This window comes from Mustelus asterias, chromosome 12 (assembly GCF_964213995.1).
Source record: "Mustelus asterias chromosome 12, sMusAst1.hap1.1, whole genome shotgun sequence".
NCBI lineage: Eukaryota > Metazoa > Chordata > Chondrichthyes > Carcharhiniformes > Triakidae > Mustelus > Mustelus asterias.
In genome coordinates this window covers 40,813,816-40,840,610 of record NC_135812.1, presented here as the reverse complement: position 1 = coordinate 40,840,610, position 26,795 = coordinate 40,813,816, and the positions used below count along the sequence as shown (strand labels likewise).

At 42.5% G+C, this 26,795-nt stretch overlaps 1 protein-coding gene across 1 annotated transcript in view; it reads right to left on the bottom strand.

The window, feature by feature from the left end:
- tmem132e (transmembrane protein 132E) overlaps positions 1–26,795 on the bottom strand; it is a 735,345-nt gene that overhangs the window by 135,816 nt on the left and 572,734 nt on the right. Inside the window, exon 8 of the mRNA XM_078226016.1 lies at positions 17,786–17,991. Coding sequence (XP_078082142.1) covers positions 17,786–17,991 — 206 coding nt within the window. The remainder of the gene's footprint in view (positions 1–17,785; positions 17,992–26,795) is intronic.

Sequence of the window (26,795 nt, the reverse complement as noted above, 5' to 3'; positions counted from 1 at the left end):
ACCCTCCAACCCATTACTAATTAAAAATCTGATAAGAACATAAAAATGAAGCATAAAATGTTAGTCTGCAGGTACAGCAAGTAATTTGGAAAGCTAATAGAATGTTGTAATTTATTGTAAGGAATGGAAAATAAAAGCAGGGTAGTTAGGTTTCAAATAAAAACAGAAAGTGCTGAAAAAACTTAGCAGGTCTGGCAGCATCTATGGAGAGAGAAATAGAGTTGACTCTTCAGAGCTAAAAGAAGGAGAAATGTGGTGAATTAAATACTGTAAAAGTGGGTGGAGCAGCTGCAGCAGAGTGCAAGGTCAGTGATAGATGGAAGCTGGATCAGATTGCAACAAATATGTGAGTCATAAGACAAAGGAAACGTTAATGGCAGTTTAAACAGCTGTAGAAAGTGCTAATAGTGGCATAAAGGTAAGATATCAGAATATGTTAATGATAGTACAAAGATCAGTGTTCAGTGAAAGCAAAACTAAAGAACAAGTGAGAGATGGCCTTGTAGAGGATGGGGGGGAGCTTTTGCATTGGACAAAAATTTCTGGATAGAAAAAAAGGGTCAAGATGGAGGAGAAAAGTCACTGTCTAAAGTTGTTGAACTCAATGTTAAATCCTAAGGGTTGTAATGTGCCTAATTGGAAGATGAGGTGCTGCTCTTTCTAAGATTAACAAGGAGATGAAGGGTTATTGGGATAAGCAGAATGTGGGGTTGAGGAAAATCAGATCTTATTGAATGGCGGAGCAGGTTTGAATGGCTGAGTGGCCTATTCCTGCTCCTAATATGTAGGCTCATATGACTTCAACAATGGTCAGTACTGTCTCCTCAAAAGGAGTTATGCAAGCGTGCCTGACCCTCCCTTGTAGTCCCTCCTGACTTGGATTGTGTGCTGCCTTGTCCTGCAAGAGAGAGGAAGTTTCCTATTATGCTAATATGGCTGTCATGATATAGTAGCTGGCAGTCTTTGCAAGTTTTGAAATGAGGATGTGAGGCTTGCAGCAGTGCTTAAGTGGGTGAGGGTAAAGAGAAGCATATGAATATTAGTTATGAGTCCTGTTGAGATTGTTGGTTGGTTAGTGATAGGGCTGTGGTGAACTGAGGCTAGTGGTGTAGGTGATAGGACATAGCATTTGAAGATAAATTGACTGACCTTATTCACTTGTGTGAGGTAATTGAACTTCTTGTGGTACTGCATCCAGGTTCTTAGGGCTTGCTTTCTGCAATTGTCCTCCAGGGCTATATGTTCCTGCTGCTGTTTGATCATGTGTCTGGAGGGCCTTGTCCCCGCATCCCTCACCTGTCCCTCTGCCCCCATGCATGTACAGGAGATCTCTCCTCATTGCCACCTTTTCCAGTACATCTTCAGAAAACCTTGGAGCTCATTCTCTTCCATGTTGTGGTATTACTCACTATTTCCCATGAAAGAATCACTTAGTATGTGACTCACAGCACCTGTACCTTCTTGTTAAGCTGTCATGAACCCTGCTGATATCTGCAAGGGAGTCTCAATGTGAGACACCAGTTCGTGATGGTGTATAATATTATTTTTGAAGTAGTGTGAGAAGTCACATGAAACCATTTGTGAGAATCAGCAATCCAGTCATAGTATATCAATTACTAAAGTCTAGTTATTAAAACAGAACTATAATTCTATAAGACACATAAACACCAGAGTAATACACATACAGTTTTATCTAGAACTTACTCCTTGTTCCAAACCAAATCCCCAATACCTGAACTCAGTAAAACTTCCTCATTCCCCAAACATCGATCTTAAACAAATCTATAAGTCAAATCCAGCGTATAGTTACCACTCATTGCCAGGGGGATAATTAAGTCTGGGAAGCGTCTTTGCCTGGTTTAGCGAAGATAGGCAAACTGTCTTCACAAAGGTTTCTGTATTAACTTAGCTGTAAGACTATAAAAAGAACCTCTGCTGTTAGCTGGGTTGCTGTTAGATGTTACCCTGGCCTTCCTGTGAAATGTTAAATTGCCTTCCGGTGAGATGTTAAACTGGCCTCTCTGATTCTGCAGGAGTTGATAATTATACCCCTGCCTCTCTTTGATTCTGCTCACCATATATTCGGCTGTCTGTCTCTCCTACATTGCTGGACTCTCGGAAATTAACATCTGTATGCCTCACCTGATCGCTCAGTCCTCTCAATAAACTCCTTCCTGATGATGGAGCCATTAATCTAAATGATGATGATGGGGCAATTTATCTGATTTTATCTGGATGTCTGCTACCCTCATTACTGGGTAATGGACACATCGCATCAGCCCCTTTTGAATGTGGGCTGCTGACATATTCCCCTTGTTGCTAGGCAGATTACACACCATCATTCTCTTTGTTAATTCCGCGTCTGGTTGTTACCATGCAAATCCATGACAAAGAGAAGGTTAATTTTAAATAGTGCAAATTGACTTTTAGGAGTGCTCACAAGTGTTCAGGGGAGGCAGTGGCATCATGGTATTGTTACAAGACTAGTAATCCAGAAGCCCAGGATAATGTTCTGGGGACCTGGGTTCGAATCTCAGCACGGCAGATGGTGAAATTTGAGTCTAATGATGACCGTGAAACCATTGTTGATTGGAGTAAAATCTCATCTGGTTCGCTATTGTCCCTTAGAGAAGGAAATCTGCTGCCCTTACCTAGTTTGGCCTACATGTGACTCCAGATCCATAGCAATGAGGTTGATTTTAAATACCCTCTAAAATGGATGGGCAATTAGGGACAGACAATAAATGCTGACCCAGCCAGCCACACACATTCCATAAATGAATAAAAAAAGTGTAGTTTTGTTACCCCTGATGACTGAAGCCAATTAACCAAGCAGTTAGCACAGGCCAATTTAGCTCAGTTGGCTGGACAGCTGGTAGTGATGCAGACAGCCGGTTAGTGATGCAGACAGCCAACAGCATGGGTTCAATTCCTGTACTGGCTGAGGTTATTCATGAAGGCCTGCCTTCTCAACCTTGCTCCTCACTGGAGATGTGGTTATCCTCAGGTTAAATCACCATCAGCTAGAGCCTATGGTCGTCTATGGCGACCTTGGGGAGCACTTCAGTGGTCACGGGCATTCGGCCTCTGATATTCGGGTAAGCGCTCTCCAAGGCGGCCTTCACGACACACGACGGCGCAGAGTCGCTGAGCAGAAACTGATAGCCAAGTTCCGCACACATGAGGACGGCCTCAACCGGGATATTGGGTTCATGTCACACTATTTGTAATCCGCACAGCTTGCCTGGACCTGCAGAGTCTCACAGTCTGGAGACAATACACATCTCTTTAGCCTGTCTTGATGCTCTCTCCACTCACATTGTTTTGTTTCTTAAAGACTTGATTAGTTGTAAGTATTCGCATTCCAACCATTATTCATGTAAATTGAGTCTATGTCTTTATAAGCTCTGTTTGTGAACAGAATTCCCACTCACCTGAAGAAGGGGCTTAGAGCTCCGAAAGCTTGTGTGGCTTTTGCTACCAAATAAACCTGTTGGACTTTAACCTGATGTTGTTAAACTTCTTACTGTGTTGACCTTACCTAGCACAGACTATACACAAAAATCATTATAATGAACCAAAAGCACAAATTTGACCTGTTAGCTGTAGTGGAATGAATGGGAATTGTAATCCCTATGTCTGCATTTGAAGAGGATGTTTTTGTCTGTAGAGACAATACTGCAGCAATAATAACTGCTGCAGTTTGAAAATTAACAATGTGTAAATGAAAGGAGTACTACAAGTCAACTGTTTCTTGTACCCTGAATCTCTCTGATTGCAAAGTCTGACAGATTGCATGGATAGGCGAATAAATACCAAGCATATCCCAACATATTTACCAATCTGTGAACTGTGAATGTCACTTTCTATATATTCCTATTTAGTTACTTTTATATAGAAAAAATAATCTATATTTTTAATAAAGTATTTCATAACATCCTCAGTGCTTTACAATCAATGGATTACATGAAAGTGCCGTCACTTGTAGTGTAGACAAACACAGCTGGCAATTTTCACACAAGATTTCACAAATAGAAAATCAGCAGATTATCTGTTTTTAATAATCTGAATTAAGTGTGAAATGGGATATTGAGAACTCTCTACTCTTCTTCAAAAATGTCATGAGAACTTGTCAATGAGAAAACAGTACTTCTGGAAATGTGGCAAATTTACGTTATGTGCTTAGGAACATCATGGGACTTAGAACCCACACCATTTTAACTCAGAAGCAGCGGTGCTACAAACTAAATCAAACAGATACACACAGTGAAATCCCAATGAGTCAAGTCTCAGCCTATTCACCCACCAACTTGTGCTAAGCGGAGCTTTGTATTAGCCAATTCCACATGAATGTATCTGTATGTAACCCAATATGCCTAAAAACATATTCTATGTGAAATATAACAGATTCAAATGACAAATCAAAATACAGTAAAGCAGTTAGTGTGTGGCAGAAGTCTTTATTTGAATTGTTCACACTTGACAATGGCCTAACCTTGTAAAAGGCTGGAGCTTTTCATTGAAAAATGTTGGGAGTTAGCTCTGGAAAAGCTTTTATCTTTCTCTGCTCTGGTGAGTAGGCAGGCATTCTTCAGATTCTTCAAGGTCATTGGCTTTTTTAGTTGAAGGACGTACTGCATTTACAATTGCATCATCTGTCAGTTCCATCATGCTGTGTATGACACCATCCACATATGTTTCCTTGGTTGTGTGCTGAAATTTCCATGCTGGTCTCCTGCAGGTGAGTGAAAAGTCCCTCATCCTGGTTGGCCTCATCCTTTTCTTCCTTGTTCTTGATGTCTTGTGCAGTCGTAACATGTTTGAACTCCATCTCCGATTGGCAACACTTTTAACTTTCTCATAGGTTTAGCCATACTCACAGACTTCTCACATCCTTTCCCAGGGAGATCTTGATGTCAAATGATGATTTGCCTCGCATTCCATGACTTTGCACTCTTGTGTGGTTTAAGTCAGCTCTCATTGGTTGTAAAATTTGACTAATCTGGAGTTACCAATGCAGAATTTCAGTTTATTTTGTGGGATTTGCTAATCTGCTGGTGGGATTTGTTGCCGATTTCAACCAAACCAGAATTTCCTGTCATCTGAGTTTGAATCATTGCGATTTCACTGTACATATTACTCTGAAGCTATTGTCACCAACAAATATAAATAAGGAATAATATAAGTAAAGAACGTTATTTCTAATTTCAAAGCCTGAATTTTGCATATATAAATTAATTAGATAAAATTTTTTAAAAGTACCTGGAAGAGAGGCTGCAATAAAATCAGTTCAGAAATTGTAAAATACAATCTCTATTTGCAACCATGGAATGTATAATTTTTCAGTAAACCACTTGCTATCACTCTATAATTGCTCTGTCAGAGGTGCATGATATCCCATACGCAAATAGTGCCAGGATGTGGACAGCATTAACCAGGCATTTTAATTCTGATTCCAAACATTAATATCTCAGGAATGGTCGCAATCAAGTTTTCCTATTTTCATGCCATCAGCATCAAAGGTCACATTACAGATTAAAAAGTAATGGATTCCTGATTAAACTGACTTTGACCACAAATGCAGGTCTATCTATTTGGTAGACCCAAGTGCCTTAACTGGTTTGTATGAAGCAGAAGAGAAAATATATGGTGGATCCATAATAATTAATAAAAAGCTTTTGGCCCTTCTCATTACAATCTTTAGCCTTTAATTAGAGCACTGAACCTTGAATTAATGACTAGATGGCCTTGCGGTGCAGTGGTAGCATCCATACTTATGGGCCAGAAGCTCTGGCAGAAATTGATGGACATTGAAAGAGTGTAAATGACAGTTCAATGGGCTGATCAGCCTGGGAATCTTTCCATCATTTACCCACAATTTTCTCAAAAAGTGTTGAAAAAAGTGAAAATATACTTAAAAAGTAATGGTTGAGACTTAATTTATGGTTCAGTACTTCACTGTGGTTAGCACTGCTGCTTCACAGCTCCAGGGTCCCGGGTTCGATTCCCGGCTCGGGTCACTGTCTGTGTGGAGTTTGCACATTCTCCTCGTGTCTGCGTGGGTTTCCTCCGGGTGCTCCGGTTTCCTCCCACAGTCCAAAGATGTGCGGGTTAGGTTGATTGGCCAGGTTAAAAAAAAAAAATTGCCCCTTAGAGTCCGGGGATGTGTAGGTTAGCGGGTAAATATGTGGGCGTAGGGCCTGGGTGGGATTGTGGTCGGTGCAGACTCGATGGGCCGAATGGCCTCCTTCTGCACTGTAGGGTTTCTATGATTTCTATGAATGACATTTGAAAATCCTCAGCCTGCTTGCAGTGACCAGGAAGACACTTTTGCCATTGCTAACCTGAATGGGTCTTCCCTCAGCATTAGACAAATGCCAGCTAGACTAACAATGCTGGAATTTATACGTTTAAGCAACTTCCCATCTATGCAGGAGTAATCAACAATAGAATAGACTCAGTGTCATTCTATATTGGCTCACTGAGATACCTGAGAATAGCGCCAAAATATAATGATACCTGAAAATTCTTGAAGCATCATCCCTGCAGCTTTTGTGTCATGGAGTGCAATCTTGCATACCCTTGCACTGTGCTGGACACCCTGTCCCAAATCATGAAGATAGGGTCACCTACATATCTGGGATGGGCCACTGATACCCACAAAGATGCGTTGGCAGCTCTAGAGCGGTACTATAGATTTTGTCATTAACCATCACAGCATGCTATTGGCCACAACGCAAAAATAAAAGTCAGTCAGTTTTTGTGAAAATTAGATTAATGGATCAGGTCATTAGAGTATACAGGGAGACATTGCATATCATGCACAAAACATGAAAATAACACGTAACTGACATATAGTTTTCTGCGATTAGCTCATTTTAATAATTCCCATTTGCTCTAGCTATGGAGTGGTTGAAGTTCAGGGAGCAGGGTGGTCTTGCAGGACAGGGCAACTTGCAAGTTAGCTGTTCTCAAACAATTGCTGCATATAAGTCAAAACTGGGTCGCATATTTTCCGATTAGAAATTTTTTCAATGGCTCTTCAAAGTGATAGCAAGGAATGCAAGGGGAAGAAAGATTGCACCTGCTAAGGATTCTGGAAATGCTACTTCAGTTGCCACTGAAGCAAAGTAGAGTTTATTTCTTTGGAGGCAAGGGGCACCATCCAATTAGAATCTTTTTTCAAAGTTTCTTAGTGGAGATGCTAGAATGCATTAATACATTATCCCATGTCAATAAATTGTAGGAATAGATGTGGATGAAATGTTTGAAACCTATGAAGATTGTTAAGAGTACTTTTAATTTTTGGCTTACGTTTTGTATATGGCTTTCTAATGAATGTCAACAACGGTTTGGTGCTATTTCATTAAGGCAACATATAAAGCACTTTGGCAGCCTTTCAGTTAGTTGGCACATGTACATGTATGTCTATGTCACTGTGTGGCATATTTTGCTGGCATATGCTTGTAATAAAGTGTCAATTTTGGATCAGTGGCAGGACTCTTATCTCTGAGTTAGAATGTAATGGTTTATAGTGAGTATAATGTAAATCATAGAAATCATAGAAACCCTACAGTGCAGAAGGAGGCCATTCGACCCATCGAGTCTGCACCGACCACAATCCCACCCAGGCCCTACCCCCACATATTTTACCCGCTAATCCCTCTAATCTACGCATCCCAGGACTCTAAGGGGCAATTTTTTTTTTAACCTGGCCAATCAACCTAACCCGCACATCTTTGGACTGTGGGAGGAAACCGGAGCACCCGGAGGAAACCCACGCAGACACGAGGAGAATGTGCAAACTCCACACAGACAGTGACCCGAGCCGGGAATCGAACCCGGGACCCTGGAGCTGTGAAGCAGCAGTGCTAACCACTGTGCTACCGTGCCGCCCGTGTAGTGCCGTGTAGTGCAATATTCAGCCAATGCCAAAGCATGGCACCATGTATGGAAGAAAGGAAAGTGGGAGTAGGGGGGAGAAAAATTAGGAAAGCAACAGTAATAGGAGATTCAATAGTTAGGGAAATATATGGATGTTTCCATGGTCGCAGACATTGGGTGGAATTCTTCAGCGCTCTGGGGCAGGTTCCCCACAGTAAGAAGTCTAACAACACCAGGTTAAAGTCCAACGTTAGACTTCTTACTGTGTTTACCCCAGTCCAACGCCAGCATCTCCACATCAGGTTTCCCACAGCAGAGCAGCTCAACTTCGGCTGGCAGCGGGATCTTCCAGTCCCGCCGAAGTTGATGGCAAATTACATTCCTTGCCCATGCTGCTGGGTCGACTTTGGCAGGACCAAAAAATGCGTCGCTGGGAAGGGCTGGAGAATTCTGCGCATGATTACAGGATGGTATGGTACCTTCCTGGTTTCTTTCTATCTTTGATTTGAATTGTTGAATGCATGTTTAGCCAATGTATAATTACCTATTTCTACAAATTTGTTTCTTTTAAAGTGCAATTTGGTTTGAGCGTCTGGTTACTTTTACTCTCTGAATTATGCAAGACGGGCAGAAAAAATTGCCAGTCTAGTTGTGAAAAATTCACAAAACTTGCTGACGATACATACATTTGTTCCTTGGCATGCAGAAAAGTGTGGTGCCCCAAAGTAAATATCAGAAATTCAGGATGTCACTGAGCAGCTGAATAACATTTTGGGGGAAAGGTGAACAGCCACATGTCATGGAACAAACAACATGAGTAGAAAGAGGGTTGAAGTCCTTCAGGTAGATTTTGGGGAGCTAGGAAAGAGATTAATAAGCAGGATGTCTAAGAGAACAATCACTGGATTGCTCCAGATACCATGCACGAGTGAATATAGAGATAGGAAAAAAGAGCAGATAAATGTGTGGCTGGTGAGATAGTGCAGGAGGGAGGGCTTTGGGTTCCCAGGACATTGGAACTGATTCTGGGGGAGGTGGAGCCTGTACAGGCTGAACAGGCTGCACCTCAATAGAGTTGGGACCAATGTTAACATAGAAACAGAAATTAGGAGCAGGAGTAGGTCATTTGGCCCTTCGAGCCTGCTCCGCCGTTCATTATGATCATGGCTGATCATCCAACTCAATAGTCTGATTCCTCCTTCCCCCATAACCTGTGCTCTCTTTTGCCCCAAGAGCTATACCTAACTCCTTCTTGAAACACACAATGTTTTGGCCTCAACTGCTTTCTGTGGTAGCTAATTTCACAAGTTTACCACTCTCTGGGTGAAGAAATTTCTCCTCATCTCAGTCCTAAAAGTTTACCCTGTAATCTTAGACTATGACCACTGGTTCTAGACACTCCACTATCAGGAACATCCTTACTGCATCTATCCTGTCTAGTGCTGTTAGAATTTTAAAGATTTCTATGAGATCCCCCCTCATTCTTCTGAACTTCAGCAAATATAATCCTAAATGACTTAATCTCTCCTCATACATTAGTCCTGCCATCCCAGGAATCAATCTGGGAAAGCTTCACTGCACTCCCTCTATAGCAAGAGCATTCTTCCTCAGATAAGGAGACCAAAACTGCTCACAATATTCCAGGTGTGGCCTCACCAATGCCCTGTATAATTGTAGCAAGACATCCCTGCTTCTGTACTCGAATCCTTTCGCTATAAAGGCTAACATACCATTTGCCTGCTTCATCAGCATGCTTACCTCAGTGACTGATGTATGAGGACACCCAAGTCTCGGCACACATACTCCTCTCTTAATTTACAGCCATTCAGATAACAATTTGTCTTCCTGTTTTTGCCACCAAATTGGATAACTTCACATTTATCCACATTATACTGCAATCCGCCCTGCATTTGCCTACTCACTCACCTTACCCAGGTCACACTGAAGCATCTCTGCATCCTCCTCACAGTAAGAGTTTTAGCAACAGCAGGTTAAAGTCCAACAGGTTTATTTGGTAGCAAATGCCATTAGCTTTCGGACCCCTGCTCCTTCGTCAGATGGAGTGGATATCTGCTCCCAAACAAGGCACACAGAGACACAAAATCAATTTACAGAATACTGATCAGAATGCGAATCTTTACAGCTAATCAAGTCTTAAAGATACAGACAATGTGAGCGGAGGGGGCATTAGGCACAGGTTAAAGAAATGTGTATTGTCTCCAGACAGGACAGCCAGTGAGATTCTGCAAGCTGCACTGGCTGTCCTGTCTGGAGACAATACACATTTCTTTAACCTGTGCCTAATGCCCCCTCCGCTCACATTGTCTGTATCTTTAAGACTTGATTAGCTGTAAAGATTCGCATTCTAATCAGTATTCTGTAAATTGATTTTGTGTCTGTGTGTGCCTTGTTTGGGAGCAGATAGCCAGTCCATCTGACGAAGGAGCAGGGCTCCGAAAGCTAATGGCATTTGCTACCAAATAAACCTGTTGGACTTTAACCTGCTGTTGTTAAAACTCTTACTATATTTACCCCAGTCCAACGCCAGCATCTCCACATCATGTCCTCCTCACAGCTCAGCCTCCCAACCAGCTATGTGTCATCTGCAAATTTGGCAATATTACATTTAGCTCTCTCATCTAAATCATTAATATATGTTGTGAACAGCTGGGGTCCGAGCACTGATCCCTGTGGTACCGTACTAGTCTCTGTCTGCCATTCAGAAAAAGACCCATCTATTCCTACTCTTTGAGCTCTATTTTACCATTTTAATTTTAAGTGCTGAGTGGACTTGAAACTGGGAGTGTTTCAGATCCGACTATTAGACCCGTTCTCAGGCGCCCCCATACGCACTTTGCCTGCAAAATTATCAGCGATTCCGAATCGCGCTGCAGAAGCCTGAGGGTGGGGCTTAACACGCCCGAAACGCTGCAGCTCCGATTGGAGCCTTCAATTGCACATGCGCAGTAAAAGGAATAGAAAAACTATTCTATTCTGCCACATCCCGGGCCGGATAATGCCTGCTCCCTGGCTCCCACAGACATTACCCCACCCCCACAATGTAACTGACCCCCTTATCCCCCACTACCCAGACTGATCGCGGCCCCCTGCCTCCCTTCCCCCCCCCACTGATCACAAGCAGAGTGGCAGCGAACCTCCCCTTCCCACCCACCGAACACATGCAGAGTGGCAGCGGACCCCCCTTACCCCCGCCGCCACCAGAGAGCCATCTGACCCGCCTCCCTCCCCCCCCCCCACCAGAGAGCCATCTGACCCGCCTCCCTCCCTCCCCCCCCCGCCCCACCAGAGAGCCATCTGACCCGCCTCTTCCCCCCACCACCGATCTGAGTCAGAGAGCCGCTGGAAGCTCTGAACGTACTTCCTCAGAAGCTGGAGCACCCAAATCGGACCTTTACAGACCATTTCTGTTTCGCACCGAATCTGGACAGGCGAATGCAGTGGCAAAGGAGGAAGTGCTGGTAAATTTGGGTGCGCAGCCCATTAAGTCAATTTAAATGCTTGCAAATGCATTTAAATTGATGTTGCACCCTTTTCGGGTGCGGTCCCGACGGCGGCCATTGGTAAGGGGGAACGGGCGCGGAGGTGGGCGCAGATTGTGCTACTCGCCTCACACCTGACTTTACCAAGTTTTCACGCCCGAAAGCAGGTGCAACCTGATGGTAAAATCGGGCCCTTTGTTTTCTGTTTTCCATACATCTCAATATACTACCTGCAAGCCCAGGTAATTAAAGTATCAGCTAATCTCTCATTTAACCTGCAAAGCAACTCCAGCACCGTTTCCTTTTTGTCTGTCCAAATAAACAACATTCACTGGCTCCTCCTCATCAAATCTACCAGTTACATCATTGGAGAATTCCAGTAGATTTGTCAAGCATGATTTCTCTTTCATAAATCCATGATGACTCTGTCTGATTTTACCACCATTTTCCAAGTGCTGTACTTTTAAATCTTTGATAATGAACTCTAGTACTTTCCCCACTATCGACTGGTCTACAATTCCTTGTTTTCAAATATCGGGATTACATTAGCTACCCTCCAATCTCTAGGAACTGTTCCAGAATCTATAGAATCTTGGAAGATGACCACCAATGCCTCCAATGACTTGAGGGCCATTTTCTTAAATACTCTGAGTTGTAAATGATCAAGCCCTGGGGATTTATCGGCCTTCAATCCCATCAACTTCCCCAACACCATTTCTCTATTAATACTGATTTCCTTCAGTTTCTCTCTCACACTAAACCCTGTGTTCTCCAACATTTCTGTATGTTATTTCTGTCCTCCTTTATGAAGACAGAACCAAAGTATGCATTTAGTTGGTCAGCCATTTCTTTGTTCCCCATTCTAAATTCCCCTGTTTCTGACTGTAAGGGACATACATTTGTCTTCAATCTTTTTCACTTCACGTATTTATAGAAGCTTTTACAGTCACTTTTTATGTTCCCTGCAGGCTTACACTCATACTCTATTTCCCCCTTCTTAATCAATCCTTTGATCTTCCGCTGAATTCTAAACTGTTCCAAATCCTCAGATCTGTTGTTTTTCTGGCCAATTTGTCTGCCTCTTCCTTGGATCTAATACTAATTTCTAATTTCCCTTGTAAGCCATGGTTTGGCCACCTTTCCCATTTCACTTTTGTGCCAGACAGGAATGAACAATTGTTGCAGTTCACCCATACACTCTGAGTGTCTGTCATTGCCTATTCACTGTCATCCCTTTAAGTAACATTTCGAAAATCCACCACAGACAACTTGCACCTTATAGAAACATAGAAACTAGAAGCAGGAGGAGTCCATTCAGCCCTTCAAGCCTGCTCCCCATTCATTTCTATCATGGCTGATCATCAAATTCACTATCCTGATCCCCTTCCCCCCCAATATCCCGTGATCCCTCTACTCCCTTGACATATAATAGAAATATTATACCGTCGTAGTTTCCTTTATTAAGATTCAGGGCCCTAGTCTCAGAATCAAATATGTCACTCTCCACCATGATGAAGAATCCGATCATTTATGGTCACTCATCCCCAAGGGGTCTTGCACAAGTAGATTGCCAATTATTCATTTCTCATTACACAATACCCACTCTATTATGACATATTCTCTAGTTGGTTCCTCAACATACTGGTCTAGAAAACCATCCTCTACGATAGTGTGACTAATTTGGTTTGCCCAATCTATATGCAGATTAGAGTAATCCATAATTACAGATGTTTCCTTATCGCATGCACCTCGAATTTCCTGTTTAATGTCATTCCCAACATCACCACTACAGTTTAGGTGTCTATATACAACACCCACTAATTTCTTTTTGCCCCTTGATGTTTCTCAGCTCTACCCATATAGGTTCTGCTAATCGTAGCTAATTGGGCAAATTTTCCCATTCCACCCGCCATGGGAATTGGAGCGGGTGAGGAGCGGACCATGGAAAGGTCTGTTGACCTTGGGCAGGACTTTCTGGTTTTGGGCCGAGCGCAGCGGAAAATCCTGCCCAATATCTTTCCTCACTACTGCGCTAATTTCCAATTTACCTGCAAAGCAACTGCAGTACCATTTCCTTTTTGTCTGTCCTTCCTAAATACTCAATATCTCTGGATGTTCAGTTCCCATCCTTGGTCACACTGCAGCCCTGTCTCTGTAATCCCAACTACATCATACCTTTTTACATCTATTTGTGCAATTTATTCATCCACTTTATTGCTAATGCTCACGTGTTAAAGCTCAAAGCCTTAAGGCTTGTATTTTTAACATTACTTGTCCCTTTCCAACTATTTTTCACTGCGTGTTCTTGTGGGGTGTCTGCTAGAGCTGTTGGAGAAGGTTTAAACTAATCTGGCAAGGAGTTGGGAGCAAGGATGTATTTTCACAAAAGTGAAATAAAGTGCACAAAAGGTGGAAGAAACACGTACTATCAGACCAAAAAATAATAAGCTATTGGGTGGGGTCAAACTAATTGGGAATATAATAAGTTCTAAATTAGTACATGTATGTAAACACATAAAGCATTGTAAATAGCAAATAACTGCAGGCACAAATATGATGTAATATGATGTAGTGGTGATATGAGACATAGCGTGCGACTAAAATTTAAATATTTCAGGACACAATATATCCAGGAAAGACAGAGAATCAAAGAAAGGAGGAGGGGTGCACATATCGATTAAGGCAAATATTATAGTAAAGGGAAGAGAGAGGATATACTGGAATAGTCAAGGACAGAATCTATTTAGTTCCAGTTAACAAATAATAGAGTCATTACACTACTGAATGTATTCTATTAAGCATCAAATATAGGAAAGCTAGAGATGAGCAAATTTGCAGGGAAATTAGAGAGGTGCAAGAACCATAGTGTAATAACAATGGGGGTCTTCACATATATGAATATAGACTGGGATAGTAATTGTGTAAAGGGCAAAGAGCATGCAGAGTTTTTGAAGTGTTTTCAAGAGAATTTTCTTGATCAGAATTCCGCCAAAAATCTAAGTGTCACAACAGCATGAAAACAGAAGTCCTCCATGCCGGTCCTTTGGGCAAGCTTGGTGCTGCAATCGTCTGGCACTCTGTCAGTTTTTCCTGACAGCTAGGAGCTATGTGTTGTTGGTGGTGGGGGTGGGGGGTGAGGGGGGGGGGGGGCAGTCTAAGTACAAGGGGGAAGCTGACTTCAGAGCACTTGGGTGCCATTGCGCAGGGCGCTCCAATCTGACAGCGAACTGAGAGACGGTGAGAATGGTGAGATGTCCCAGTTCAGTCAAAGGGCGTAATCTTAACAAAAAAATTGGTAAGCCGACTGCAGAGTGCTTGGGCGCCTGGTCCCTGTTGGTGGGAACAATGGTGATTCTCATTGGCGAGAGCATCTGGGAGGCTGGAAGCGGCCCTGCCGGTCCCCCTAATGTCATAAAATTAATATTCAAATTGGCTTCACACCCATTGATCCTGTCGACAAAACAGGGCCGGGAAGATGGCGTTCAACACCAAACCAGTTCACACACCTAGCGCAAACCAACTTTTTGGCCTTTTCCCGGCTTGTCACATCGATTGAATGACACAGCAAGCCAGTAAGATCGTGCTGAAAGTCTATGGGCTATTGCATGGCTCACCTACTGCCTGGGAATCTGCAGTGTGGGTTTGATTTTGGGGCAATTGGAAGATCCCGCTGGTGGGAATGGCCAGAAAATTCTGCCCATAATATTGTAACATTAGTTATGGAAAAGGACAAGGAACAATTGAAAGTAAAAATACTTCATTGGAGGACCACCAATTTCAGTGGGCTGAGAATATATCTACCTGGGTAAATTGGAATCAAAGATTGACAGGCGAAACTGCAAGGGAACAATAAGCTGACTTTAAAGAGGTACATTCATGCAAGAACAAAAATAGGGTAACTTAAGACAGAGCTCCATTGATGATGAAAGAGAAGAGGAGTAAGGTGAGGGAGAAAAAGGGCAGATATGACAGTCATCAGATTGATAATACAAGTGAGAACCAGGCTGATTTAAAAACTTCAGAAGGGAGATAAAAAAAGACATGGGAACAAACAGAGAGTATGAGAAGAGGCAACCAGTTAACATAGAAAAGAATGTTGTAAGGCTATAAATAGTAAAATGGTAGTAAGGCAAGGCAGGTAATTGGGGACCAAAAAGGAGAACTATACATTGAGGCACAGGGCATGGCTGAGGCACTATATGATTACTTTGCATCTGTCTTCATCAAGGAAGAAATGCTATCAAAGCCAGAGTTTAAGAGGAGGTACTGAATGGGCTAAACTTGATAAAAATTAAGAACTAGAAAAGCTGGCTGTACTTACAGTTGGTAAGTCACCGAGGCCAAATCAGATGCTTCCAACGATGCCGAGGGAAATAAGGGGGGAAATTGTGGAGGCACTGCCCATAATTTTCCAATCCTCATTAGATGTGAGAGTGGTGCTGGAGAACTGGAGAATTCTAATGTTCAATGTTATCCTTACACACTTGTACAAAAAGGGTGTAGGGATAAGCCCAATAAGTATATGCCAGTCAGTGGCAAAAAAGATTTAGAAGAATTAATCTGGGACAAAAATAACAACTTACACAAGTATGTATTAAGTAAAGAAAGCTTGCACATACTTGTCAAAGGCGAATCATGTTTAACTAATTGAATTGTTGATGAACTATCATAGAATAGAATAGAATGGTTCCATAGAATCCCTACAGTACAGAAGGAGGCCATTCAGCCCATCGAGTCTGTACCAACCACAATCCCACTCAGGCCCTATTTCAAAACCACACACATTTACCCTGCCAATCCCCGTGATACTAGGGTCAATTTATCATGGCCAATCAACCTAACCCGCACATCTTTGGACTGCAGGAGGAAACCGGAGCACCCAGAGGAAACCCACACAGACATGGGGAGAACATAGCCACTCCACATAGACAGTGACCAAGGCCGGAATTGAACCTGGGTCCCTAGCGCTGTGAGGCAGCAGTGCTAACCACTGTGCCCCCGTACCACCCTAAAAAGGTTTGATGAGAATAATGCATTTAATGTGGTACGCAAGGACTTCTAAATGGCATTTGATAGTGTCACATAAGAAAAAGCAAAGTTGGGGGCCCATAAAATGGAATGAACAGTGGTGGCATGGATATAAAGTTGGCTGAGTGACCAGAAATAGAGAGCAGAGGTGAATAGTTGCTTTTTGGACTGGAGGAAGGTATACAGTGGTGTTCTCCAGGTGTCTGTACGAGAATGACTGATTTTCTTGATGTATCTCAATGATTGGCTGTATATATTCAAAGTAGATGGAGAGAAACTTCATGTTGGCAACAGGATCAGGAAACAAAGAATAAAATTTAAAGTGATTGCCAAAAGAATCAGAAGCAATAAGAGGAAAAATTATTTATGCAGCAAATAGTTAAGATCAGTTAGAGAAATGTACCCAACAGAAAACTCTTGGCGAACAGGACACTGACAAAATGCTGAAATTAAAAATAAGTAACTACTGAAACCAGCAAAAAAATGAAATCAACAATGACTGAACAATGAATATTACAGTAAAATAAAGTCCTAGAGATAAAAATGGCATTCTCATTTGAGAATACAATGTTAAGGGGTTTTCAAAGCATGCCAGTTGAAAATGGATAATGAATGATTTCAGGCATTCCTGGCACTGAGCATGCAAAATGATTTAAATCCATTTCCATAATTTTTAAGCTTTAGTGGGGAAACGGCATGAAAAGTGCAATTGCCCTCTGCGCTTAAGTCATTACCTAGCCACAGAATAGCATGTTTCAAGTGAGAAACAGGCCCGAGGCCTGCTTCACTGCTCCTGCCCAACTGTGGAATCAGATCTATGTAATCAAGTGAACATTAAACTAATTATTCATAACTGTTTAATTTTTTAAAGTAGTCATGTTGATGTATTGATTCTTTAAGGATTGACAGATCAACTGCAAGTTGATTTGAAGGATTTGCCATCTCTAATTAAGCTGTGTGGATATTAGAGAATGGATGTTCAACACTTTTGTATGTAATTCCTTTGCCTATTGTTTTAACAGAGGACATTAGTTCACTTATTTCAAACTGGTAAATGGCTCTGCTTAAAATAACAATGAACCAGCATACAGAATCACAGAATGTTGCAAGACAAAAATAGGCCATTCAACTCTGCAAATCTTATTTGGTGGCTTTGCTTCATAATTTGAACATCAGTGCTGCTCTGTATTGTTAAAACAGTGCACTTTCAAGGCTTTGGACGAAAAATCTGGAGCATATTTCTGTCACAGGAATTTGTGTTGTGGTTATGCAGTCAGTAGAGCTTTTCTTCTTCTGCTCACTAGAAAAGTAAGTAATATCGAGGTACTTTTCTGAAGTTTATTATAAAATGAAGATTGATTCAGTATGCTCACCTTCTGTCAGGGAGGATTGGCACCCTCCAGCCTTTCACTTGACTCAGTTTGTCATCTGACAGTTCAATCTGCAGAGGAAGTTTTGGTACCCAAACTGTCAGCTCCAGTGGGGCACTCAAATGTTCATAGTTGAAAATAATCCGGGCATTCATTGAGCCTTGAGATTCCTTGCCACTGACAAACACATAATCACAGCCTTTGGAGACCTGTGTGAACACAGAAAAGTTTGAATCAATAGAAATCTGCACAAAGAGAAAGTTTGGACCCAGTAACTAAATTACAGTCCAAAAGAGTCCAGTCATCTCAGAAAATGCTGGATAAACTCAGTAGATCTGGCAGCATGTTAGAAGAGAGAAACAGAGTTAAAGTTTCAAGTCCCTATGCCCTTTCAAACTCAAAATGTTAACTCTGGTTGAAACCTTGAGTTCGCTATCTGCGAGATTGCCAGTGAGAGCTCAAGATCCGGAAAACGCAGTTCTCGCCGGTAAGAATGCGACTTCAGATTTTTCCCGGCCCACACTGGCGATGTCATCAGGTTCACACCCATGAACCTGCATTTCAATATTATTAATCTCCCTGCTGTATCTTGACACCACACCAATGTGTTTACAACAGGGTCACACAGATGTGGGGGGGGGGGGGTGATCTCCCCAGGGGAGCAAAGTATAGCCACCGGGGGAACAAGAGACATGGCCAGGCGGTGCCCTGGCAATGCCACCCGGCACTACCCCTTGACACAGTTTGGCAGGCCCCAATGGGAGCCTAAGATGGGGGGGGGGGGGTTTGCATAATGCAGTTGTGCTTGTGGGCCGGGGGCAGTCTGACAAGCAGGGGATGGCAGCACCGAATATGAGAAGAAGAGGTCAATGGTTGTGGTGGGCTGGGTGGAAGAGTTGAGGCTGATGATTGCAGTGGGGGGGAGGGTTGAGAGAATAGGCTGATGATCTGGGGAGGTAGTGTAGTGAGAAAGGGGAGGTGATTGAGGGGAAAGGGAAGAGAGAGAGAGAGTGAGAAAGGTCCAATGATGGCGATCCAATGAAATGCCAGATATTCGATCAAGATTTTAATAGGGCTTTTAACATGGTAAAATGGCTCCAGACTCTTCACTGAGCATTCTCAAATAATATTTGACACCAAGACACACAACGAGATATTATGATGGCGGGGGATGGAGTGAATGCTGGCTCTGATCAGGGGTGGGGAGGGGAGCCATGAGGCCCCAGTGGTGGGGTGAGGGAGGTTTATTAGAGTTCTGATCAGTATACACTTTAAAGATGGTGTCCCAATCTCTGAGCAGCTGGGTTTTGCTGGTGCGTTTAAGCCCCACCCACCTCCATGATGGTGTGAATCACAAATTTTTTTGGCACGGTGCGGTAGAATCTGGAGAGAAAACCAACTGGTTTCTTTGGAGAGGAACATGCCGGTTTTCTTGCCGGAAACAACACTGCCATCTTTTGGTAATATTTTGCTTTTAATCTAAATCTCATATTGGTTCACGATGCATATCTGGCACAGAGGCAACCAATAGTTTATAATTTGGTTTGAATGTCACAACATACTTTCATGATTTCAAAGCTGATGAGGAAAAGATTGGCATTAATGCAAACCTTTTTATATTTTTCCAATAATTCGAAATGATTTAATCACTTCAGGAAATTTTTGGAGGAAATATTGTGTAATTCCAAAAGGATCTGTCACGATTAGAGACAAATAACAAGAAATTTGCTAACGCATAGGATATGTGGCATAGAATCAGGCCATTTGGTCCAACCAGTGCATGCTGGTGAAACTGAGAACTCTGAAACCGTAAGCCTTATCTTCATAAACTTGGAAAGTGAAAATAATTTTAATAATGACATGTGCTAACTTGAACAAGTTCATGTGTTCATATAAAAATGACATTCACTAGAACCAGAGCATTTCATCTCCTCACAGCTCTGATGAGCCAATAGAACACACCCTTCTGGTATGTTCCAGCAGCTTAGTTAAGGGATGGAAAGAAACTATGTTTATTCATATAATCACTATAAACAAGCATTAGAACACGACTGGATTTGTATAATAAAATCGCCTTGAGATTGTTAATCAAATGTAAACAGTAGAGATGTAAAAGTCTTAAAATAATTCACCTTTGTATGGACTAAACCATTCAACATCAACTTATCACTCTAAAATATGAGTTGCAAATAGCTTTTAAACCGAAACCCTTAACTAAAGCTTTGCTTTTTTTTTCAGATTTACTCTCTGATGTGCAGTAGCTTGAAACAGGGGGAACTGCTGCATGAAGCAGTTTAACTGAGGGGTTGAATTTACAACTGGTGCTAATCTTTTACAAGTGCTTAACACTCATGCAAAATTCCTCTTGGTGGTACTTAATGCTGGGGAGAAACTGCTTGAAGGATTTAGCCAATTAACAATAGTGCCTAGGAATTTGGATTTTGTTATTACAGAAGAGGCAATGCTAGGAGTTGAAGATCAAAGTCAGCTCGCAGTGGAGGTGGAAGAATGTGGTTCTTTTACAATGAAGGAACTGGGGTTGATAATGTGTTGCACATTATGTAGGATAAAACATTGCATCCTCTGACTCACTTAAAGCAATGCCATAGGAGATCGGCTCTTAATAAAACTTGACACGTTTTGCTCTGATGCACTTGAAAGTGACACAATTGCAAGTTTCTGTCACACTAGCATTTGCCTGGTGCAAGGCAGCATATCCCAGTTGAACAAATACTGGTTTAACCAAGTAGAATTTAAAAAATAGTTATCAAAAGGGGAAGTAATCTTCTAATTGTTCTCAACCTCAATTCATGCCAGTTTGCTCTGAGCATAGATACGCTGCTTGATTATCGAGGTGAGGTAACTCGGACAGAAGTCAGTTAAAACTTATTTGGGAGCTATAAATGCAGTTTAAATTTATTCGCACCACTTCCAGGACTTCTTGCTAGGAGTGAGGGGACATATGACGGACGCTATCTTACCACCTAACTACATTCGACCTTACCACCTCGCCATGCCCAATCTTACCACTTTGCCATGCCCGATCATCATGGTGAGCTTGGAAAATAATGTGAAATGCCAAAAGTCCAATTCGTACCCTGCGCAAAACAGTTTGCTACCTTTCTGGCCCCTTTTTAATTTTGGGCGCAAACTTTATCAGTATGAATTTGACTGAATTTCAAGATCATTAGCGAGTTCGACACACAATCGCTCCCCCCTCCCGAATGTTTCCTACCTCTGTAGCGTGATGTGGGCTCGGGTGACTGTCTGTATGGAGTTTACACATTCTCCCTGTGTCTGCGTGGGTTTCCTCCGAGTGCTCTGGTTTCCTCCCACTGTCTAAATATGTGCAGCTTAGGTTGATTGGCCATGATAAATTCCCCCTTGGCCAATGTCAGGGGGATTAGAAGAGTAAATGGATGAGGTTACGGGGACAAGACCTAGGTGGGATTGTTGTCGGTCCAGGCTCGATGGGCCAAATGGCCTTCTTCTGCACTGTAGATTCTATGGTGTCACCCATGCAACATGGATTTATGCCCCATTTCCCACACATCTATTTCTGCACCATTCCCACTTACCAATTTGATGGCCCTCCCCCACCTAATGTCCTCCAATGTATCATCAATTTATAAATTACCCATGTAACAGCAATTTATGTGCCTCTTCCCACACAGCAGCCAATTATGCTGCTTCTCTCCCCACCATTCCCTATGGACATAATAGCAGGTTCCTGCTTACAAATGCAACTTACCTTCAGGACAGAAAATCAGCATAACCATACTCACAATAGTGAGAGTTATTATGTTCACTATTATTAAAGTGCAAATTGACAGCAACTGTCAGTGATTGTATACTTAAAGGCATAAATCAGGAAGTTGCTGTCTGAGTTACCCTGTTCCACCATAAGCTTAGCAATAACAGTACCTCACTAAGAAAATCAGTATTGAAATGCATGGAAAGGCATTGTTATATTTATGTGATATATAACTGCAGCTAGCCTCAACACAGCCACTCCCCTCCAATTACGGGGGCCCACGGCCAATCATGAGCCCCACACCGCCCAGAAATACAGCCCCTGCCACCCAGACAGATCACGCCCCCCCCCCTTCCAATGGCAGGCAGGGCAGCAGCAGAAGGCCCCCCCCTTCCCTCCCTCCACCGACCACAGACAGAGTGCGCAGCGGGACCCCCTCTCCCTCCCAATCGGGCTGCCCCAACCTGGCCTTGCCCTCTGTAGGCCCCACCCTTCCAGGCTCTGCCCCACATAGGCCCCAGCCCTTCAGACCCCGCCTCTTGGCACTGCCCACGAGGCAGAACTTGCTTTGCATCTCTTTAGCAAGCCCACGTTTCAACTGTCCGGGCTCACTAAGGTTTCTGCTCCACTGGTGGAGGTCCACACCAGCAAAGATCACGTATGGTCCCCACCAATGGGGTCTAGACGTGATGGCCTCGCTGGTGGGACCAGAGGCCATTCAGGCCCCCTGGGAGGTTGGGGCAGGGGAAGGTGCCCCTTGGGCAATGCCAGCCTAGCAATGTCCACTGGACACCCTGGCACTGCTCAGCATGCATCGGGCAGTGTGGGAGGGGAGGGTTCGGACGACCATCAGGTATTGAGGGGGCTGGGGGGAATCGGAGGCTGTCCATCGAGGATGGGAGGGGGGGGGATGGTATTCGAAGGCTAGCCTTCAGGAGACCGGGGCCGGACATCGGAGGAGCCGGCAATGCCGGTGGGGGTGAGCACTTGTCAGCCGATCTCCTGGTATATTGGGAGATTGGCGCATGCGCACTAGCGGTCTGCAGTCCGATGTCGGCCTATTGGGCGGGATTAGGTCCCGCCCTCCCCCACCGGTGTAAATCCCCTGGCAGACTGTGTGATGACAGTAAGAAGTTTAACAACACCAGGTGAAAGTCCAACAGGTTTATTTGGTAGCAAATGCCACTAGCTTTCGGAGCGCTGCCCCTTCGTCAGGTGGAGTGGAGATCTGCTCACAAACAGGGCACAGAGACACAAACTCAATTTACAGAATAATGATTGGAATGTAGTCTTTACAGATAATCAAGTCTGTGTGACTGTGTGATGCACAGTGCTGTAAATTCATTCAACTAAGCTCGCACAAAATATGGTTTGGAAAAAGTCCCGTTGGCTACTTAGTGTTGTTTTGGGACAATCACACCCTTGCTTATCATTAATGATTCTTCAATCTGATTAACTCAGATGCACAATTGTTTACCTTGCTTACAAAGGAGCCGTGTTCCCTGCAGAGAGTGTTATGCTGAAATGGCTTTCTAATCACAGAAAGTTCCTGTGCAAAATCCCATAGAAAGGCCAATGGTAGGTGCGAGTGTAATGAATGACTGACATCTGTTTGCAATTGAGAGCAGATGAACAATGGAATGTTCCACATTTATTTTAGGGAAACACCACAGGAAATATCCTGAATTTTATTTATTTTTGATAATTTGTAGCTCAATAAAAATACAAAACACTTTTACCTTACAAAGCCAAAGGCAATTTAACTTTACAGTTATTATGAATTTATTAATTTTGTATTAAGTGCAATATGTTTGAAGCTTTCCATCCCTTTCTGTATTCAAGCTTGTTTAGATGAAACCCAGTCAAATGTTATGATTTGCTAAATTATCTCATTTTATATAGTTGGTATTCTGTATGGAATTCAGCTCAGTGGTTATGAAAAAGATAAACTCTGTGTAAATTGTATTTTTTAAGCAATGTGGCTGCATCAGCAGCTTTTCAGCCTTGTGGCAAGACTTAAATACTCCTGTAGAAGTTCAATTAGTAGAGTGACGTGGTACAAGAAGAACGGTTGTTACGTGAAACCATGTTGAAAGTTTCCCTGTTAACCTGAGAAGTATTAAATCATAAAATTCAGAAAGCCCTTTGTTTGATTCCAGATCTGTCTTGAGTTAACTGATCACAATGAGGGCAGTGACTAGGGTAGATGCAATTAGTTTCATGCACTGTTAAGGGCTCATAACTTTCAATAACTATTAATTTCTGAATAACTTGACTGTAGGACTCCACATGAAGCTTCTACCTTAAAAATTGTTCTGTGAAAATAAATACTGAAGATACCCCAAATCATCTTTCCAGAAGCCATTCTGTCATGTGTTGGAAAAGTTTTGTGACCTAAGATATTAATAATTCCATAATAAATCCTACTAATTTTGCCACTACAACTGGGCTCTCCTCTTGCAGATCATATTGTTTTGTTAATGTATATATATCCTGAGCGTTGATTTTATCCCTTCGACTGGCATTCAGTGCAGCATTTGGTATGGTTACATAACAAAACAAGGCACATAGCTCTAATCTGTGCCCGATGGACACTGTGGGGATGGGGTGTTTTATCAATCCCTTTAATCACATTTTATTTTGATGCTTTAAAACTCCTTTGAGAATCTGTTTACTTTGGTGCAGTCAGAATCCCTTTAAGGAACTGCATATTTAATTTATCCCGGTTTTTTTATTTAGCTTGGGTGGTTAATGAAAAGAAGTACACAGCTCTGGTCCATACCCGGTTGGCACAGCAGTGATTGGGGTATTTTACCGACCCTTTTAATCACATTTGTTTTGATGCATTAAGTTTCCTTTGAGATTCTGTTTACTTTGATCCATTTAAACGGCTGCCTTCTAATTTATCCCTCAATTTGTTGGTTTAGTTTATTTGGCTACCCCAAAAGAAGCACACAGGTCTGATTTATACTTTTGCATAACTGCTCTCCTGTGCCTCGTCTTAATAAATGAACCCACTGTGTGTTCACCAAATCCCCTATGCGTGATTGTGTCTTGTACAGTAAGCCCAAGATTATAATGACACGACAGTCATCAGCCTGAAATGTTTACTGATGTTCAATCTACGTATGCAACTTGACCTGTTGAATGTTTCCTTCGTTTTCTATTTTGATTTCAGTAAAGCTATGATACCTGAGCCCACTGGGATTTAGCCATATAGATAAGAGGAATAGATCATTGACAATGACTTCCTGGGCGAAGTAAACAACAGCTGTGTGAAGGTGTCTTGAGGTGATTTAATTTTTAAATTTCTTTCACAGGATGTGGGAGTTGCTGGCAAGGCATTTGTTGCTCATCCCTAATTGCTCTTGAACGGAGTAGTTTATTTCAGAGGACAGTTAACAGTCAACCGCATTGGTGTGGATCTGGAGTCACATGCAGGCCAGACTAGGAAAGGATATTTACTTCCCTGAACAACATTAGTGAACCAAATGGGTTTTAAAAACAATCGATGATAACTGTTCTGGTCACTATTACTGAGGCTGGCTTTATGTTCCAGATTTATTAACTAAATTTAAATTCCACCAACTGACATGGTGGGATTTGAACCGTGTCCCCAGAGCTTGGCCTGAGCCCTGGGTTACCAGTCCAGTGACATTACCACCATGCCACTATCTCCACAAGTTTGAAATTAAGTTGAAATTTAAGGGAGACCATAGAAGGCATAGTGGAAGGAATACATTTTGAAGTGCATTTTGGAAGTAATCAGAGGTGACAAAGTTCAAGGCCACAGTGACTTTTATAGCAACTGGTAGGGCATGGTGAGGAGTGGTGTGAAGTTTGAGGTTTTCCTTAGGGGCAAGGTGCACAGTGGTGGCACGGGGTGGTAGCATGGAGCCATGGTTATCAATGTTCACAGAATCATGTCCAGTAAAGGCTCCAGGAGAGGAAGGAAGATAATTGGAACAGAAACACAGTAAAGTCTAAACATTGGGTAAATACCATACTCCATTAGACTATACTTCTGAGCCATGCTTTATTACTGATGGAGCAGCAGATAACCAAGACCAGATGTACTAAAAATCTTGCAGATCACCCCAACTACTAATATTATCACAATGCAACCACTGTTGATTTATGAAGAAGTGTTATAATTCTGACATAGCAATCATGCTGCTCATTTCCATGGGAAGCAGATATTCCCAAGGGCCACGTTCAGCAATTCTGTTGCAAAATTTCTGTGGCATATGCCAACTGAGCAATCGATTCGCAAACAAAAAGCAAATTTGAAACAATACTGAGTTGCATAGGTGTACAAAATAAAAGAAACCATTACCACCAGATGTCTCAAGGTGCTTTACAGCCAATGAAGTAGTTTTGAAATGTAGTCACTTGTAATGTAGGAAATGTAACAAGAGGATGTTCAATAGAAAATTGTATTGCTTAGATATAAACTTCTTCACATTTCTATGTTTATGAGTTTGTTTTTCAAATGAATTGTAGTGTAAAGTTTAAAATGAATGTATGAGCTGAAAACTTCTGCATGAGAATTAATCCATTTTGTCGTCCAATGTGCAGAATTTCACATTTGCCTGCAGTAAATGTCATCTACCATTCTAGCCTTGAGAAAAATAAATGCATTTACTGTACAAAGCACCTTTCATGATTTCAGGGCTTCCTGACTTTACAATCAGGTAAGTACTTTTTGAATGCAGGGATATGATCGAGTAGAGTTTCCAACTCTCCTGAGAAATATCAATAAGGAGCATGCTTGTAGATTCCACCAGGATCTCATGCTCCAGACCTCATTATGGCCAAGATTCTCCCATCCCGCTGCGCTAAAAAATCAGCGCAGCGGGCCAGGAGATTTAAGCGGGGCCCGATTCGCGGGCTCCGCACTGGGCGTCTCACCCTGATAGCGTCTCCCAGTGCCGGATTTCCAGCCGGAACTCAAGGCATGAAGTGACAGTGACTGCCCTTGACTAAGTGTGACTGCAAGGACTTCTAGAAAAAAGTGAAGTCAATGTGAATCATTGTAAACGCCCCACTGATTAGTTATACCTAGCACAGAGGAAGGTTGTTGGAAGTCAATCATCTTACCCCTAGGACACTGCTGCAGGTATTCCTCAGGGTTGTGTCAAAGACCCAAACATTTTCAGCTTCTTCATCAATGACATTTCCTTCATCATTGGCTTGTTCACCAATGATTGCACGATGTTCAGCACCATGCGTCACACCTCAGATACTGAAGCAGTTAGC